Genomic DNA, 18,391 nt, shown 5'->3' with positions numbered 1-18,391 from the left:
AGATTCAGATATTTGTGTCAGGCTTGTCTCTCCAAAGTCCTTTCATGCCATACAATGATCTGACAAAAGCTGTTACAATGTAAATGTTAACTGACTCTGAAGTGGGATGCTGACATAAAACCATTGCTAAGTGACAACACCCTTATTGTTTTAGTTTTGAATAGACAGGCAGAATTATGGAATTTTGCCAGGTAAGATAACATACAAGAGCAAGGTAGGGAGGGATAGCTCAGCGTTGAGCATGGGCCTTCTAAACCCAGGATCGTGAGCCCAGTCCTTGAGGGGGGCATTTAGGGATCTGGGACAAATACATTTTAAAAAAAAATCTTTTGGGGTGGTGATAGGTCCTGCTGTGATTGCAGGGGACTGGACTCGACGAACTCTTGAGGTCTCTTCCAGCTCCATGAGAGGGGTATAGCTCTGTATATTTTATCAAGATCACACACACACGCAATGCCCTGAGTCTGTAAGATACTTATGTACATACCTGATCTTAAGTCAGAAGTGGGGAATCTTTTTAGGGATAGTGGCCACTGACCCACAGAACAATCAGTCATGAGCCATGAGAAGCAGAAAAGACATTCAACTCAAGACCCTCAAACTCCACCCCAGAGCCTAGTGGGACCAGGGGTAGCAGATTTTGTTGAGCCCCATAGGCTTTGGCCTGGGGCCAAAAATTAGGAGTCCAGTAAGGGGAGGGGATGGCTGGGGTGTGGCTGTAGGATCCAGGCATGAGGTAGGGTGCAGGTGTGAGCAGTAGGAAGAGTGCGGCAGTCAGCTGGAATTGACGATGCGGGGTCTGAGTGGAACAGAGGGTGCAAGAGCAGAGTGGGGGCACAGGGTCTGGGTGGAGGTGTGGTGCAGAAGTGGGCTAGAGGTGGGGGGTGGGATCTGGGGAACAAGATGGGGTGGAAGTGGGGAGTCTGGAAAGGGGTGCAGGAGCAAGGTTGTGGTTGTGGTGAGGGGTCTGTGCAGAAGGGAGGGGGTAGAAAGGGACTGGTGGTGGGGGGTCTTGCAGGAGTATGCTGGGTGTGCAGGAGCTGGGCAAGGATGCAGGGTGTGAGTGGGATGGGGCTGCCTATCTGGTGCACCTGTGGGTGGGGGCACACATGGTTCAGTGAAGCTCTGTGTGCTGCAGGGAGCCACTCCCCTCCCCCCAGCACCTCCCCTCAGTTTGCGCAGTGGGAGTGACAGGGGGTGGTTCCCTCAAGCACACAGGAGTCTCTTTCTCTTCCCTGCCAGGCAGAACCCTCATCCCAAAGTGGGTTCCAGCTTGTGTGGATTGGGACCAGGAGGCTTGGGGGTCCACTGCACAGCAGAGTGCCAGAGCTGATGCTCCAGCCATGGGCCCCCTCCCTCCACAGGTCTGGAGCGCTGGTGGCAGCTCATGCCTCTGCAGGTGGGGCCCAGGTTTGAGTCTTGCAGGCCAAAGCAAGCTGCAGGCTGGAAACAGCCCAGGAGCTGAAGGTTCCCCACCCCGTCTTAAGTAAATGAGTGGACCTATTGCTATCACTGGGGCGCTTAAAATGCATAAAGTTAGGTATGCGCTTAAGTTCTTTGTTGAATCCAGGCAATGGTAATAGTCATCTTAGCTAGCATAAAAAGGGCCTGTTCCTCAGCGTTAGAAGTGCTTAGATTTATTATAGAGAAGTCTGTGCTAATAGTGCAGTACAATGATATTAGCTAAGGAAAGATGTCCTCCTTTGCCATTGTCAAAGGCATCTGTCCTCTGGAACACAGGTGGCTGTATGTTGGCCTTGGGGAACCGTTCCATTGCTCCTGAGGCTATCCAAAAGAGCAATGAGGGGTTTGATCGCTTGAGGAAAGCCTACTCACCCTGAGCTTGCTAGCATGGTCTCAAACAGAGATAATGGGGTCAGGGACTGACGTGATACTTTGGGGGAAGAGGGGAGAAAGAGTTTGCACAATTTAACGTAGTTAGCAATATTGTGAGGTAAAAAGAGCTTTGGTGCATCCTGACCTTCACATTCTTGAATGTTACAATAATCAAATCTGGTATTGGGGTCCGTTGTGTAACACCAGGGTCCTTTTGCATCTCCATCAGGATTTCTGCAGTAGTTTGCCTCTAATCCTGCAGTGGGGTTAGTGTCAGGTGTTAATCTGAAATAAAATATACATGCCATTACAGCAAAAGCAAAATATCCTAATTTCACAGGTAATTTTGTATTTCAAACATACAAGTGAAAGGCCAGTGAAATAGATTCTTCCTTTCGCTGCTCAGAATTGAAATCCCTTATCTAAAGAACATCCTGTAGCTACCATTAGTAGCCTCTTCACACCATTGGGTGTCAGTCCTTTGGTAGCTGTGGGGACCAGCCAACAGTTTCATAGTGTTTATAGGAAACATGACAGCTTCAAAGTCCAAGAATGCTCTTTAACATTTGCAGCCGATTGTTACTGTTAAACAGCCGGGGCCTGAGCTCAATCAATAACTGTTAAGTTTTAATAACATGCATAATTAAAAGGAGTAATATTTTGTATCTGAAACTTTCCTGGAGAATGCAGAAAAGGGCAGGAACTAAATGTGTGAGAGTTGTCAACTACTGGAATGTGATACCAAAACATCCTTTGTGTGAGGGAGGTTAACGGTTCGACCTTGTTGACAGCTGCTCATTTTAATTCCATAAAATATTGTCATGGAAACACACACGGCGTTCTCTGATATGACGGTGTAACTTCTACCTCCTTTGCCACTTTAGCACCCATTGAAATGAGAATTTTTGCCACTGACGTCAATGGAGCCGGGATTTCACGCAATGTTCTGCATGAGTAAGGGCCACCAAATTTGGCCAGAAACGCTATCTTTGAAATAACTTCTTACATCTGTGGTCTCCAACCTTTCTACAGGCAATATCACTTTTTGACTGTAAAATCTATCCTACCCCTCCCCTCCCCAGAGGCCCTGCCTTGCGCACTCCATTCCCTCTTCCCTCTGGCACATGGGGGGACAGAAGAGGGTGCAGACTCTGGGCTGGGGCTGAAGGGTTTGGAGTTTGTGAGGAGGCTCCAGGCTGAGCCTGGGGCAGAGGGTTGGGACGCAGGAGCTGGTGGTCAGGGGGAAGTTCTGGGAGGGTGTTTGGGCGTAGGAAAGGGCTCCAGACAGGGACAGAGTGTTGAGGTACAGGAGAGGGTGCAGGCTGCGAGAGGGAGTTTGGTGCAGCAGGGGGTTTTGGGCTGGTGCAGGGGACTGGGGTACAGGAGCAGGTGAGGGGCCTGGGAAGGAGTTTGGATGAAGGAGTGGGTTGTGACTTGCAGAGATGCAGTGCAGGAGTGGGTATGAGGTGCAGGCTCTGGCAGCTCCCGGCTGGCGGTGCAGCAGGGCTTAGGCTAGCAGCCTGCCTGCCCTGGCCCCACACCAGTCTAGGAAGCAGACAGCTGCTGGCACATCTCTCTGCACACCCTTTCTGAGGGGGGAAGGACCTCAGGTGTCTATACTCTGCCCAGGCCTGCAGGCACCACCCCCGCAGCTCCCATTGGTGCTGGGCACGAAAGCAGTGCAGGGAGACGTCTCTCCTCCCTTAGGGACTGCAGAGACATGCCAGCAGTCAGACACTTGTGAGAGAGACATGGAGCCAGGGCAGGCAGGCAGGCAGGCTGCCTGAGCCATGCTGCGCTGCTATCCTTTCTTTCAGTGACCCAGAGATGGTGACTAACTGGCAGAGGCTTCAGGATTGACCAGTCGGTCACGATGGACAGGTTAGTGCCCGCTGCCTTGGGTCATCTGGAACAGCAGTTCTCCAACTGGGGCTGCAGACTGGGTTCTGACTCCATTTTAATGGAGTCACACAGGGCTGGCTTAACATTGATGTGATCGGGGCTGAAACCTGAGCCCCAGCAGCAGGGGTTGAAGCCAAAGCCTGAGGGCTTAGGCCGTGGGTGTTGGGGCTCAGCTTGCAGGCTCTCTGTCAGGGGCTGTAGCTTTGATCTCTCCTCGTGCAGGCACTAGGGTTCAGGCCTGTGTCAACACTCCTGTGGTTCTGTAATTATTATTGTCAGAAGAGTGGTTGCAATGCAATGAAGCTTGAGCAGTGCCTTTTTTGTTTAAAAAAAAAAAAGGAGGTGCAAATACTCACCCAGATCCCTGCCTCTTCTCCCTCAGCCAGTTTCATGGCTGAGGCTGCTCAGGTGCTGGTACTCAGTACTGGCATAAAAACACTGAGTTTGAGACCCCAACCTAATACAACCCCTTGAATCATTCCACAAGTGATTTTCAAGATGCTAAGAAAGACGTCAGCCTTGCCTTGAAGGCCTGCATGAGAATAAGTAGAGCTCTCAGTGATCGAGACAAGGAGGAGATGATTTCTAACCAATGAGTTTGAATGCTAAACAACTTGCTGTGATAATACACACTGTAAAACTCTAGCAGGTTCAGAATAACACACAATAAAGAAGGATGTACTTAGGGGTGTGAGGGCTATTGTCGCTCCACCTCTGGCAGGGGATGCCATTCCGAGTTTTAGATTCTGTTCCTCTATAGTCCTGCCCCAGGCCAGTCCTGCATTCTAAAAGGTAAACTGAAACAAAAGACATTGTTATCTGTCAGTATCAATGGCACATCTGTTTGAATTAAATAACTACATATAGATTCTACACACATGCTAAGGAGCCAAAATACCCCCATTTTTGAATCTCTCACCCCTACTCCACAACCCCGCCCTCACACTGCTGTTCTTTAGAAATAAGTAAATATGCAAATTGTAATGACATCTATAAGGAAGGTCAATTAAGGATTTACGAAAAGACCAAAAAACTAAAATGTTTAAGAAATGAGATACAGGTTGAACCTCTCTAAGCCAGCAATGTCTTGCCTGGCAAAATACATAATCCAGCATGATTTTAGTTAGCTGGATGACCACTTATTATGGGTCCGTCCAAGTTTCCCGTGGTCCCATAAAGTTTGTCTACAACCACCAGTCCTGGCTCTCAGTGTTCTGTGCTGTGATTTAGCTGTAACGTACTCCTAAATGTCTTCTAAGAGCCCAGTAAGCAGTGGAAGTGTTGGTAATGCTGCCAGACAATATGGACTTCCTGTGGTCTGGCAAATTACCTCATTCAGCACTTGTCAGGTCCTGAGGATGCCAGAAGAGAGAGAGTATAACAAATTATGGCTGCTTTTGATGGATCACTTCAGATTACAACAGGTATAATGCTCCCTTCTTGAGAGTCCGGCCTTCCGACTGAGTGGGGGTGGGGGTGGGGGGAAGGGGCAGCTGCCCCTGGGTCTGGTGATTCAGAGGGACCTGAAGCTCCCAGTCACCTCCACTGCTACTGTGGCAGCAGCGGTGGCCAGAGCCCTGGGTCCCTTTGAATTTCTGCTGTTCCACAGGGCTCTGAGGCCTTGGGGCATGGGGCTCAGTATGGGCAGCAATAAGGACTAACTGCCCTGGGCCCCACTCTTTCAGGGTCCACAGAGCTAGCCCCTACCACACCCAAACCTGGTTCTGGGGCCCACAGTGGCTGTTGGCTCCACCATTGGGAGTAGAATAAAACATAGTTGTTCTTCTCTCAAGGTCTCTTCCAGTCCTATGATTTTCTGACTTTTATTGCCGCTGTGTTTGTGTTGCTCTGCTACAACAAAAGCTGTGAAAAATATTTTCAACAAAACCTAAAAGCACATGAAACTCCCCTGATTTCAGGAAGAGTGAACCCCAAAATAAAAATCACGCATGTAACACACACAAACTTTGGAGACACAAAAAGGTGGAATTTTGTGACTCAGACCTCTTCAAGTTTGGATTTTGTTACAAACGGTAAGCACAGACAATGTGTTTCACTGTGATCCCCCTGCTCAGGAATGAAACCCGAAGCATTTATGGGATAATGGTGAAACCACGAGTCACCCGAATACAAGGGCTATGTCTACACGAGAGAGTTTTGTTGACAAAACCCACAGAGCATCTAAACGCAAAATGGGTTCTGTTGCCAGTTTGTCGACAAAACTCAGAGCTTCCACTGACCATGTTTTGCCTCTCCAGGATGAGGAAGAACACCTTTGTCGACAGTTTCTGTCAACAAAACAGCCATGTAGACACTCAAGGGGCCCTTCTGTGAACAGACAGGGCTTTTGGGTCACTGGGCAGCCCTGTTTGCTGAGCTTCTGATTGGCTGTTCTGTTGAGAGAGTAGCTGGGCAGTCTGGCTGCTCTCTGGCAACAGAGTGGATGGCTTTTTCTGATCCACTTTTGTGTGTGGACATGATCTGTCAGCAGAAGTTTTGCCAAAAGATCTCTCTCAATAGTAACTTCTGTCAACAGATTGCCGTAGCGCAGCCACAGCCAAGATGAAGCTGGATGAGTCTTGGGCTTTGTTTACACAGCAGTGTTGTTCCTCAATAAGCTATTCCAGACGAGGTATTCCAGAATAGCTTATTCCAAAATAGCACAGCTATACACAAAACTCATTTCAAAATATCCCTCATGTATTTTGAAATAGCACCCATACACAATAGAGCATATTGCGAAACACACCCCTTGCACTCATTATAGCTTTATTTCAAAATAGCTCTTATTCCCTGTATAGACAGCCCCGATTTCAAAATAGGTGCTATTCTTCATTCAGTGAGGTTTACCACACTTGAAATAAGGCATCAACGATTTCAAAATTATTTCGAAATAGAAGTTGTATTGTGTAGATGCTCACAATGTTATTTCAAAATAGCAGCTGCTATTTTGCAGTAACTCTGCTGTGTAGACATGCCCTGAGAGAGCTAAACTTTGAATTATTGCCAGTGCTCGCCAGTGTTCCCTCTAATTTTTTCCATCCATAGGCAAAACTTTGTTGTGTGCATCAAGGCATGTCTTCTCTGCGCCTGGTAACAAAGTGACCTTTCCTCTAGCTGAGAAGAGCTGATTTTCATCAAGTTGGTTGCAGTGTTTTGGCCATGGAGGATTTTAGTTCTTTCTCGGTTTTGCTTCAAAATTTTTCAACATAACTTGTATCAAAACTACCAGAGGAGGCTATTTCTTCTTGTACTGGCAAATCTGTAAATCTGGAGTCATTCTGTTGACGTGTATAGATTTATCTAGGTACAGGAGAATTAGGTTTACTGCTTGTTTATTGATTTGGGTCCAGATTTTTTTTAAATTAAGGGGTATTTTGATCTGGGGTTATGATTCAGGTCCCATTCTATTCTGGCCAGACTATATTTATGGGTAGTTAGTCTGCTATAGATGTTTTTAGGTGGGAACTTATTGTAGACACTAAGAAATTTTGCAATGTGTTCACATTCAAAAATCTAAAGAAATGAACACTGAGACAGTCAAGCGCTGACATAAACTCTTTTTGTTTGACTAAACTTCTGAAAGTTTGTATAACCTTTAGGTTTTTTCCCATCTGCTAACAAATAACCAACTTTGAACCCTAAACTCAAGCTCATGTTCGTTTGAGTTAACAATTTACAAATTGATATGTCCAAATACTTCATTTAATTCTCATCCTTCTTTCCCTAACACAAACTAAATTAGCTTCTGTGGTTTATAGTATGTTTAACAGGGAGATTCTGAAAAAACATCAGCACATTTTTTCCATCTAACACCACTTGTGGCTGTGAAAGAAAAGAGTAATCAAATCTCATTGTTGGGAGTGTAGGAGGACCTCTTGTGGACAGAAGGGAAGAGCTATTCATTCTACCTAGAACACTGTAAAGTCACTGAACTGTCTAATGGGAAATGTTCACTGTCCTTTGACAAACTAGGGTCCTAGTGACTGCCAGATAGCGTACTGTCGACTACGTTAATCTGGAATCTAAGACGTTTAGGCACATCCTATGTTCCTATTCCCTGTTCTATGACAACATATTCAGACAAGATGATTTTATCGTTGGGATTCATACCACATGGTTTAAAACTCTGTGAATATAATAGGGTGAATTACAGAGAAGGCTATAATAAGATCTCTAATTTCACCAAACCAGACACATTGCACTGTCATAAACTGTCCCTTTAGCAGAAAGGTTCACATAACAATTAAAGCTCCATCATGCCTTATCTCAGAGACTGAGATATAGAAAGAAACTTACTGACAACTGGATTGGATCTTTTGGTGTGGTTAAAACAAAGAAATGACTAAGCCAAGTGTTGACAACTCCCTTGATTTTATCATTAGTCTTATGATATCAGAATTTTATTAAAAAATACAGGTCATGTAATCAAACAATTAGATGGAAATCTCTGCTTTCAAATTAAACAAATAGTAAACTTATACCCTTTGCGGTTGCAGACAAGGGCTTGCAGATGTGATCTGAGTGTGGGCACTCCAATGGCTCAAAAGCCAGAAGGAGAATTAAAAAAAAAAAAACACATGTATTATTTTTGTAAATATCATGAGTTTTCAGCCAAACACAACTTTTGTAGCTTGACTCATGGTTTTTGAATGCTTAGGGGATTCTCACATATTTGATTGACCTACATAAGTTGGCTTGTTTAACAGGAAACCAACCCTAATGTCTGCAGCTAAGATATTTAAAGCATCCTAATGGAGCTGAATGTCAATGAAAATCAATGGGATCTGGGCACCAAATTCCCTCAGGATCCTTTGAAATTCCCATCCTTACACTCTGCTCCTAAGTTTTAATTTTGACAGTGTCCCATACAAATTTCATGGTTGGTGTATCATGGAGTTGGCAACAGTGCATCACCAGTTATGACACAAGAGTTACAATGTTGTAACGTGATGGGAGAGATTCTGATATTCATGGTTCATTGGCCTTTTTCTTCATTTATAATTGTAAACCAGCATAAGCATCTGGCCTTCTGTTACAATATTTCTGTTGTGTTCATGGGAATATTTAATTTATAAGTAAAGAGTTAATTTCATCTTACTTCATAACTTGCTCATGTGTCCTTTGCCTTTTCATATTTATAAATTACACAAGGACAACTTTTAAGATCCTTGCTCAATTTTTACTCAACCCTTACTCAAAGGAAACTCCCAGGCTACATCAGCACTACAGAGAGCTTTCGAATTAAGCCCTTCTGGAAGATCTCTTCCAAAAGAACTTTTTCAAAAGAGCGTGTCCACACACAAAAAAGTGGATCAAAAGAGTAATCTGCTCTTTCAAAAGAGAGCATCCACACAGTCCCCGCTCTTTCAAAAGAATGGGCCAGGGATAAAAAAAAAAAAGCCCAGGCACCAGAGGACTGCTCTTTTGGGGGAAAAAAAGGGCACGCCCAGTGTCTCCTACGTTTGCTTTTGAAAGAAGCTTTAGAAAAGGGGCACTCTTCCTGAATCGGGAGAGGAAGAGCTCTTTTAAAAGGAGTGCCACATTCTTTCTATTTAATTTTGAAAGAGACTTTTTGTGTGTAGGCGTTCTGCTGGATATTTTGAAAAAAACCCTACTTTCAAAAAATATTTCAAAAGAACTTGCTAGTTCTTGGCCCCACTGTATTCTGGCTACACTAGATTATCTTGTGTTGAAATGTTAAGTAAGGACATGTAATAAGTCCACTATCCTTAAACCTATTTTAATTTACTCCAGAAGTGACACAACTCAAAACTTTTGATTGAGGCTTTTACTACCAATGACTTATTAAGTCTATTTTCTGTAAGGAATTTGTGAAAAAGGAAGTGGCAGGGAGTTGCACATGTACTATAAATCTGGGATCTCTGGCTAATGGATTTGGGTTGCAGTAATAGGGTTGGTTTTGTGTTGGTGCAAATAATTCTCTGGTAGCACTGAAGATATATTACAGGTATTATATCATCAAAACAAAACCTTGGTTGATCATAAACTGGAGATACGACTCTTATCTAGCAACTGTTGACGTTACTGGCTTCTACAAATTAACCTCTGCCTTGGTGTTCTACATGTTATGTTACCTGTAGGTGTGCCAGGACATGAATACCAGAAATAGGATGAAATTTGACAAAATTCATTGAGGTTTAAATTCCAGTTTTGAGGTGTCAGGGACAGATCAACAGCTGAAGTCAATGAAGTTGGTGGACATATGCTAATTTATGCCAGTTTAGAATTGGATCCATTGGGTTTTCCTGATGGAACTTTTATGTGATAAATGAGACATGCTTCACAGCTGTCTTCAGCTTAGAACTTAAGCTTATTTTTCAACTCATCTACATTTTTCAAAAAGTGAAAAAGCATTACTGGTGATTACAGCATCATTTACCTCTGGACAATACGTACATTATAAGGCATGCTAGCGAATTACCCAAGGTGTTTAATTAGCAAACAAGACTTTATTTTTCTCCAACAACTCACTTCAGTCAGTTGATGTTACTTTGTCATTTTTCTTCCCTTGAAATTGGCAGAGGCACTCGTATACGAAAGTGGAAATTTATTTTTCCCACTGCCTACCATCTATTCAAGGCTTGTCTAAAATATTATCTCAAGGGGAAAATGAAGAGAGTCAAAAACAGTCAAAAACCCAATCGCTTCTCTGAGTATGCTATAAGAAGAAACCGGAGATTTTAAAGGGAGTTTATCAAAAATGTGGATATTTCATATTTTCTCATTGAGAGATTCATTGTTTGTAGATAGACAAAAACAGAGGCGGATCTCATTTTGTGGGGACCTGAGCCAGAGAAGTGGGAGGCCCTTTCTTGCTTCTACCCCCACTCCCCAGCAAGTCTGCTAGGGAGCAGTGTTGGGTACAGGCGGCTTATGCAGGCTCACCTGTCCAGCACTTCTACTGGTATCAGGTTTGGAGCAAGAGCCTTGCTTGGCTTCCCAGCAGGAGTACTGGGTGTGTGGGACAGCTGGGCAGGTTGGGGAGTAGTGTTCCAACCTCACTGCCAACCAGAAGCCATAAGGTGGCAGGTGGCATGGGGCATGTTCCTATGCCCAGCCCAGCTCCCCAGCAGGAGCACTGGGCAGGCTGCGTGGGTCAAGGGTGCCCATTTTCCTGGGGATCCCAGTTGGGTCAGTGGCTAATTCTGTCAAATCATGCCTGGTTTTCTGGAAAATAGTTAAACCACAAACACAAAATCAAGGGTTTAAAAATAAAACATACAAATAGGAAAACTAGTCAGGTTAAAACTCACATTGATAATGGATTCCACCAGACCCACTGAACAGAGTGCTGCAGACACGTATAGGTGGACAGATGCATCGTGTTTGGTTGATACACTTCAATATGTGTAATCCCAAAATCATAAAAGGCTTGGGATTAGCTGGAGGGTCAGAAATTCATCTCCAGCCTTTTCTTGAAGGAGGCTGGTTTGAATCCAGTCTAAGTTGGAAGTGTTACCAGCTGAGGACTGTTCAGTGGACAAGATGGAATCATTTTAGTTTTTTTCAGTCTCTTTCCCTGCACCCATCTTATATAAATCATCACCGTCATCATACATGGCAGTAAACTAACAACTTCAGGAAAGCAGCCGAGGACATACTTTTGTCAGATAAGCACATATTAAAGAAATAATCCCAAACACAGACATACTTTTCTTCTCATAGAGCACCACATTCGTTCTTCTGATTAACTCTGTGGTTTTTGTGTTCTCAGCCAAAGTAGTGCACTGTTGATCTTTGCTGGTGAATAGAAAGGCCCTGTTGAAATTGAAAGGAGAAAGCAGTGCAAGAAACAGTAATTAGTGGTTATGTTAAATCAGTCCTATCTAGCTCATGTTAACGAAGTCTGACCTACACTCAGCTTTTCCCTGGTCTACTACCCATAAGGTTGCTCTTACTAAAACACAACACATCCAAAACAATGTTCAACAATGATGGGCCAAAACCATGGCAGAAATATTACATTAAGCTGCAATGCTGAGCTGGTTCCGGGTGTATTTTTATAAAGGTCTCGCATCTTTCCTCTCGTGTAACTTTCTCCTCCTGTTCTCCCCTCCTGCCCCCGTGTTAATTAACACACATTGTTTGTTGATTCAAAGTACCTATACAAAGAAGTCTTATTAGTCTACAAGCAGATTTGATTAAGGTCTTGAAGGCATAGGGACTTCATCTTGCTCCAGTAGAAAAATCCCCATAAATGTCAGTGATGCAGAATCCTGTCCCACTGGCAGAGTTCATGTCTGTGGCCCTGAATTGCATCTGGCAGTCAGGAAGATGACAGATGGTATTATGTAGGAAGAGGTCCCAGCAGGGAACAAGAACAATTAGCCCTGGACAAAAGCTACATGTATGTTTTTAACATTTCCAGTCCCTCTCTCTCTTGCCTTTCCTCAGTGAGGGTTCCCGGGATGATGTCAAACTGCTGGGTCCTCTATATAACTTAGAGAAAGGAAGCAGGTGTAATTCACAGAGGTTTGGGGTTTATTCATTTTCATGACAATAGTAGCTGTCATGGACTTCTATGATCCCGTTTAGTAGCATCTCTCTAAAATAAAGATGGTTTCATTCTTGGGTCTTGACCATCTTTAAAACTTGCATCAAATTTAAAATTGATTGCCAGGTTATAGGCCATTTTAGAAAATCAGCACAGAATCACCGGTGCCTTGAATGTGTGGAGGGGAGCTGGAAAGGCAAAACATTCCATAAGATTCACCCCTGAAATTTCTAGAGAAGCATCGTTTGGAAGAGAAAAGGTTGGAGGCCCCTGGAGTACAGAGAAGAAGGTCTCACAGATGAACAAGACCTGGAGTGAAGGGACCCTCCCTTGACGCTACTCCACAGGACCCCTTCCCTCAGGCAGCATGCTGGGTTTTTCTGCTAAAGTTGTGGCAAGGAATGATAACCGTCAGTAGACTACCAGTCAGAAATATGGCAACTGAGCAGGGGACAGTGCTGCAGATTGGCCTGTTCCCTGCTCCAACTCCTCCAGGGCCCCCAAACCCCACAGAGACCCTTATTCATAGAACCTCCACAGGGAAGGAAGGAGAGGAGAGGTTGGTGCCATTTCCTCCCTCCCAGGGAGGCAATGGATGAGCTAGTGGTCCATGTGCAGTAGTGGAGGAGACCCTCTTGGCTCAAGGTGCAACAAAAGAACATGACAGATCCAACAGGTGCTGTGCTATCCTGTTTTCTGTGCAGTCCTGTGTATGGCAAAGGGTCTGAGGGTACCTGGGGTTTGGTGTGCTAGATTTTGTCAGAAGCGCTTGTGCATCACGATACCAAGTACCTTTCTAACATATATGCTGAAATTTTAAGCACTGTTTTCTTGTCTCCCCTTCCATATAGAGACTTTCTCCATTGCTCTCAAAGCTCCAAATACACTTACTGAAGCAGAAAGTTGTTACAGAGCTGTGTTAACATATAAAACAGAGCACTCAGCCACAATGGCACTTAATTGTGGGACACAACAGACGTTACCTGCATGTGAATCTTGTTTCAGCTTCACATTTCTCAGCGCATTCTTCTTTACTGTTTGTTCTGTAAATCTGTTTTGTTTGAGCAACGATCCAAGCACCCTCAGTTTTTACATAGTTGTCTAGTATGTTTCCTTGCGCTAAAAGAAAAAAAAAAGCAAAGATTAAAAATTGAGCATGCTGCAGTTCATATAATTTAAGCTATTTTCCATGACACAATGGCAAGTGATGTGTACTATAATTTGTATCCAAAAGATAGCCAAGTTAGTCTGTATCTTCAAAAACAAGAAGTCCTGTGGCACCTTTTAGACTAACAGGTAATTTGGGGCATAAGCTTTCGTGGGCAAAGACCCGCTTGAATCTGATGAAGTGGGTCTTTGCCCACAAAAGCTTATGCTCCAAATGATCTGTTAGTCTATTTAATTTGTGTGCCTTTGAGTTAATGGTAGCCAGTCCTGAATAATTTTCCTGGCATGGTAAAGATTTGGCATCACAGGTAGGAGGCAAGAGAGAATGCAGTAGGACACAAGGACAGAGACAAAGTACTTTGAAGATGAGAAGATATTTGATTTTTGTTGCACAGGGATTAGGAAGCAGACAGAGGCTAAAGCGACACTGCAGCCCTATTTTGAAATAAGATATTTTGAAACAGCTATTTTGAAATATCTTATCTCAAAATAACACAACCAAACACAAAAAGCATTTTGAACCAGCATTTTCAGGTCCATAGTCCTGTTTCGAAATATTGCCACTGGAGCCCATTATGGCTTATTTCAAAATAGCACCATTCCATGTCTCAATAGTACTTATGTCTAAATAGCAATTTTCAAATAGGTGCAGTTCCTCTCACTATGGCTACGTCTACATGTGAATGCTACATCGAAATAGCCTATTTCGATGTAGCGACATCAAAATAGCCTATTTCGATGAATAACGTCTACATGTCCTCCAGGGCTGGCAACATCGATGTTGGGCAGCACCACATCAAAAGAGGCGCTGTGAGGAAACGTCTACATGCCAAAGTAGCACACATCGAAATAAATGTGCCAGGAACAGCTGCAGACAGGGTCACAGGGTGGACTAGCACTTCTGGGGCAACATCTAGCCGCTCCCTTAAAGGGCCCCTCCCAGACACACGCAGCCTGCACAGCACGCAGTCTGCAGAGCCATAGGCACACACACCTCGAGCGACGCAGTCATGGACCCCCAGCAGCAGCAGCAGTAGCCAGAGGTCCACACAGCCGCTCCTGCATGAGCAGTGCTCACCCTGCTCCATGCCATGCAGGAGGCAGCTGAGCACCTCCTTGCCACAGAGGAGGAGCTGCCCGCAGGGGAGGAGGACCCAACCCCGCAGCACCCTGCCCCTGCCCCCCCGCCGCACACACTGCCGGCTGTGGAGCTACCCCACGAGCACCGACTGGTGGGAGCGGCTGGTGCTCGGAGAGTTGGACGACGACCGCTGGCTCCAGAACTTTCACATGAGCCGGCAGACATTTCTGGAGCTATGCCAGTGGCTCACCCCCACACTGAGGCACCAGGACACCACCATGCGGCGTGCCCTCGGCGTCGAGAAACGGGTCGGCATCGCTGTCTGGAAGCTGGCCACTCCAGACAGCTACCGATCCGTGGGCCAGCAGTTTGGCATCGGCAAGGCCACCGTCGGGGCTGTCCTCATGGAGGTAAGAGGACCCATGGGGGGAGGGGGAGGCAGCCCTGGCAGGGGAGGGGAGGGGGGCCCTGGCAGGGTAGGGCCACACACACCCTGCACACCCCTCATTGGTGCTCTCCCATGTGCTTCCCCTGCAGGTCGTCCGCGCCATCAGCGCCCTGCTCCTCCACAGGCTCGTGAGGCTTGGGGACCCGGATGCCGCCATCACGGGCTTTGCCACCCTGGGCTTCCCCAATTGCTTCGGGGCTCTCGATGGGACTCACATCCCCATCCGCGCCCCGGAGCACAGTGGAGGACGCTACTTAAACAGGAAGGGCTACCACTCAGTGGTCCTCCAGGCCTTGGTGGACAGCCAGGGCCGTTTCCTGGACATTTATGTGGGCTGGCCTGGCAGCACCCACGATGCCCGGGTATTCTGGAACTCGGGCCCGTGCCGCCGGCTGGAGGCGGGGACCTACATCCCCCAGCGGGAGATCCCTGTGGGGGACACCACCATGCCCCTCTGCATCATTGCAGATGCGGCATATCCCTTCCGGCCCTGGCTCATGCACCCGCACATGGGCCATCTGTCTGCCAGGCAGGAGCGCTTCAACCAGCGCCTGAACCACGCGTGCCAGGTGGTGGAGCGCACATTTGGCCGCCTCAAAGGGCACTGGAGGTGTCTCCTCACCCACCTTAATGCAAGCCCCACCAACATCCCCCAGATTGTGGGCGTGTGCAGCACCCTCCACAACCTGGTGGAGAGCAAGGGGGAGGCCTTCTTTCAGGGCTGGGCTGTGGAGGCCAGCAGGGCCGATGTGCAGCCACCCGCTGTCCCCAGTCGCCAGGTGGACCCCAAAGGGACCCGGCTCTGGGAGGCCCTGCAGGCCCAGTTCGATGAGGCCGCGGGGTGAATGCTGGCAGGCCCCCCACTGCCCCCCCATCCTCCACAACACTCCCTGCCCCTACGCCCACACCACAGAGCACCCAAGAGCACACACCCCCACTTTTCTTGTAAATAAAAGCAGACAGTTGTTCATCAACTCAAATATCTGTAGAACTCTTATTATTATTATCAAGAAGACTAACTATTTACAGGCAAAATGTAACATATATATATGTATTATAAATAGGGATAAGATGGAAGGGGAGAACTATTTACATCGGGGGGGTAAGGATCAGCATAGTAATGGGTCAAATATACAAACTATTTACAAAACAACATTAAACTGGGGGGAATATATACAAAGGGGGAGGGGGGGGCCCCATCCTGGGCCCCACACCCCCTAATGTCCAGCGCTGGGGGTGGGCAGCCGGGAGCCATGCCCCGGCCTCAGCCCTGGCCGGGGCTGGCTGGGGGCCGGGCGGATTGGTAGATACGGCCGGCGGGTGTCAGCTGGCCCCAGGTCCCGCTCGGTGGAAGGGCCCTCGGTGGCGGTGCGACGGCGGACGGCACAGCGTCTGGAGCAGCAAGTGGAGCAGGCAGGGTGGGCGCAGCAGCAGCCAGCGCAGCATGGGGGGCCAGGTAGTCCACGATACGATTGAAGGTCCGCATGAAGGCCCCCCATGCCTCCTGGTGCCAGGCCAGTGCCTGCTCCTGCAGCTGGAGGCGGCGCTTCTCCACCTGCAGCCGCTGCTCGGTGACCTCCAGCTGCCGACGGTGGATGGCCAGCAGCTGGGGGCCCGTTGCCGTCGACTGGTGGTGCTGGGTCTGCCGTCTTCTCTGCCGTGGGGCTGGTTGGTCCTCCGCCGAGGGGCTGGCCTGGAGTGATGGCCCCGGAGGGCTTTCCGGGACCACTGACGCCTCGCCGGCGCTCTCCAGTCCTTCCGATGGTACAGCTGCGGAACACAGGAGGGAGGGAAGAAGAGTGGAGACAGCTGTTAATGTGGGCCCCGAGCCGTGGCCCTTGTCCCCCCACCCCTCTGCTGCAGGTTCCCCATCCCCGGGAGATGCTGCTGTGATGGGGTTCAGGGGTCCCCCTGCACTGCACCCCGTCCGCTGGCAGGAGTGACTCTCACTCAGCAGGTACAACAGGAGGTTTATTAGGCAACAGATGCCCAGTTTCTCACAGAAGTGACAGTACAGCAGTCAGAGACAGTCCTTACAACCCGTCCTGGGGAGAAGACCCCGAGGGGTGCCCCTCTGGAGTGTAGCTTTCCCCCTCCTCAGGCTGGCTGCCTTCTAGCTCTCCCTTCCCCTAGCCTCTAACTGCCGCACCCCATTCAAACCCAGCTCGGCTCCTCCCTCCTCTTTGTTCAGGGCAGAGGTGTAACCTGCCAGTTGTAGCCCCAGGATCATCCTTAGCCACTGGGAGCTATTCTGCTTGTTTCTCATATGTAGCCTGAGTCTCGCATTTGCACTCCCCTCACTCCATCACATGCTGCTGCTGCTGCCGCCGCTGCTGCTGCTGGGTGTCCCACCCCCTCCCCCCGGGGGACCCTAGAGGTTCCACTCCCCCCAGCCCCGGGGATGGGGCATGGCACTGTCGTGCTGGGGGGGGGGCAGGGGCTGATGCACTCTTCTGAGGGACATGCCACTGCTGTCCTTGGGGCCATGGTCATCTGGGCATGTGGAGGGCCCTGGTCATATCTATTATCCCCACCCCTCAACCCCGGGGGTGTGCACTGGGGGGGTACATACCTGATGGTCCACTCCCCAGTCAGGGGACACTCGGGGGGCGGACGCCCGGCTGGAGCTCCTGGATGGCAGGACTATCCTCAGGCCGGCGTTGCTGGAGGAGGACTCTCCCCGCCCCCCCCTCCGGTGCCCCGGGGGTGGGCTCCTGGGGGGGCCCCCGGGGTGTGGGGCTTGCCTCCGGGGCAGACTCCGCCTCCGGGGCCTGCTGGGGCTCATCGGCCGAGGTATCAAACGTGGCCGGAGGGGAGGAGGTGTGCCGGGGGCCCAGGATGTCCCTGAGCTCCCTGTAAAAGGGGCAAGTGACAGGGGCTGCCCCAGATCGGCCAGCCGCATCCTGGGCCCGGGCGTAACCCTGTCGCAGCTCCTTCACTTTACTCCGGACATGATCTGGAGTGTGGGCAGGGTGACCCCGGGCAGCCAGGCCCTCGGCCAGCCGAGCGAACGCATCCGCATTCCGCCTCTTGCTCCCCATTACCTGGAGCACCTCCTCCTCGCTCCAGAGCCCCAGCAGGTCCTGAAGCTCGGCCTTTGTCCAGGAGGGGCCCCACTGCCGCTTCCCCACCTGGCTGCTGGGCTGGGATCCCTGGCTCCCCTGGGGGGGCGTCCCCTGGGGGCGCTTGGGGGGCTGGCAGGCGGCCATTGCGTCAGGTGTGGGTGTCTGTGGCTGCGGAGGAGCATGCAGGCTAGCCGCGTGGCAATGCTGCTGCCTGCACGCGCTCTCAGCTTCCTGCACAGGAAGGCAGGAGGCGGGGAGCTTTAAGGGGCTGCTGTACGTGGCCACCATCAAGCTCAGGGGCTGGGGAGAGTGTCTCTCAACCCCGCAGCTGATGGCCACCATGGTGGACCCCGCAATTTCGATGTTGCAGGACA

The 18,391-nt window shown here is 48.6% G+C and overlaps 1 protein-coding gene across 1 annotated transcript in view; it reads right to left on the bottom strand.

Moving 5' to 3' along the window:
• The window catches only part of PLG (plasminogen), a 71,884-nt gene that overhangs the window by 26,601 nt on the left and 26,892 nt on the right, over nucleotides 1–18,391 (bottom strand). Inside the window, exons 2-5 of the mRNA XM_074989107.1 lie at nucleotides 13,240–13,415; nucleotides 11,414–11,520; nucleotides 4,421–4,535; nucleotides 1,982–2,121 (exon numbers count right to left, since the gene is read on the bottom strand). Coding sequence (XP_074845208.1) covers nucleotides 1,982–2,121; nucleotides 4,421–4,535; nucleotides 11,414–11,520; nucleotides 13,240–13,415 — 538 coding nt within the window. The remainder of the gene's footprint in view (nucleotides 1–1,981; nucleotides 2,122–4,420; nucleotides 4,536–11,413; nucleotides 11,521–13,239; nucleotides 13,416–18,391) is intronic.

This window comes from Carettochelys insculpta, chromosome 3 (genome assembly GCF_033958435.1).
Source record: "Carettochelys insculpta isolate YL-2023 chromosome 3, ASM3395843v1, whole genome shotgun sequence".
In the NCBI taxonomy this organism is placed as follows: domain Eukaryota; kingdom Metazoa; phylum Chordata; order Testudines; family Carettochelyidae; genus Carettochelys; species Carettochelys insculpta.
Note: the sequence above shows the minus strand (reverse complement) of the source record. Positions and strands in the feature narration are given on the sequence as shown.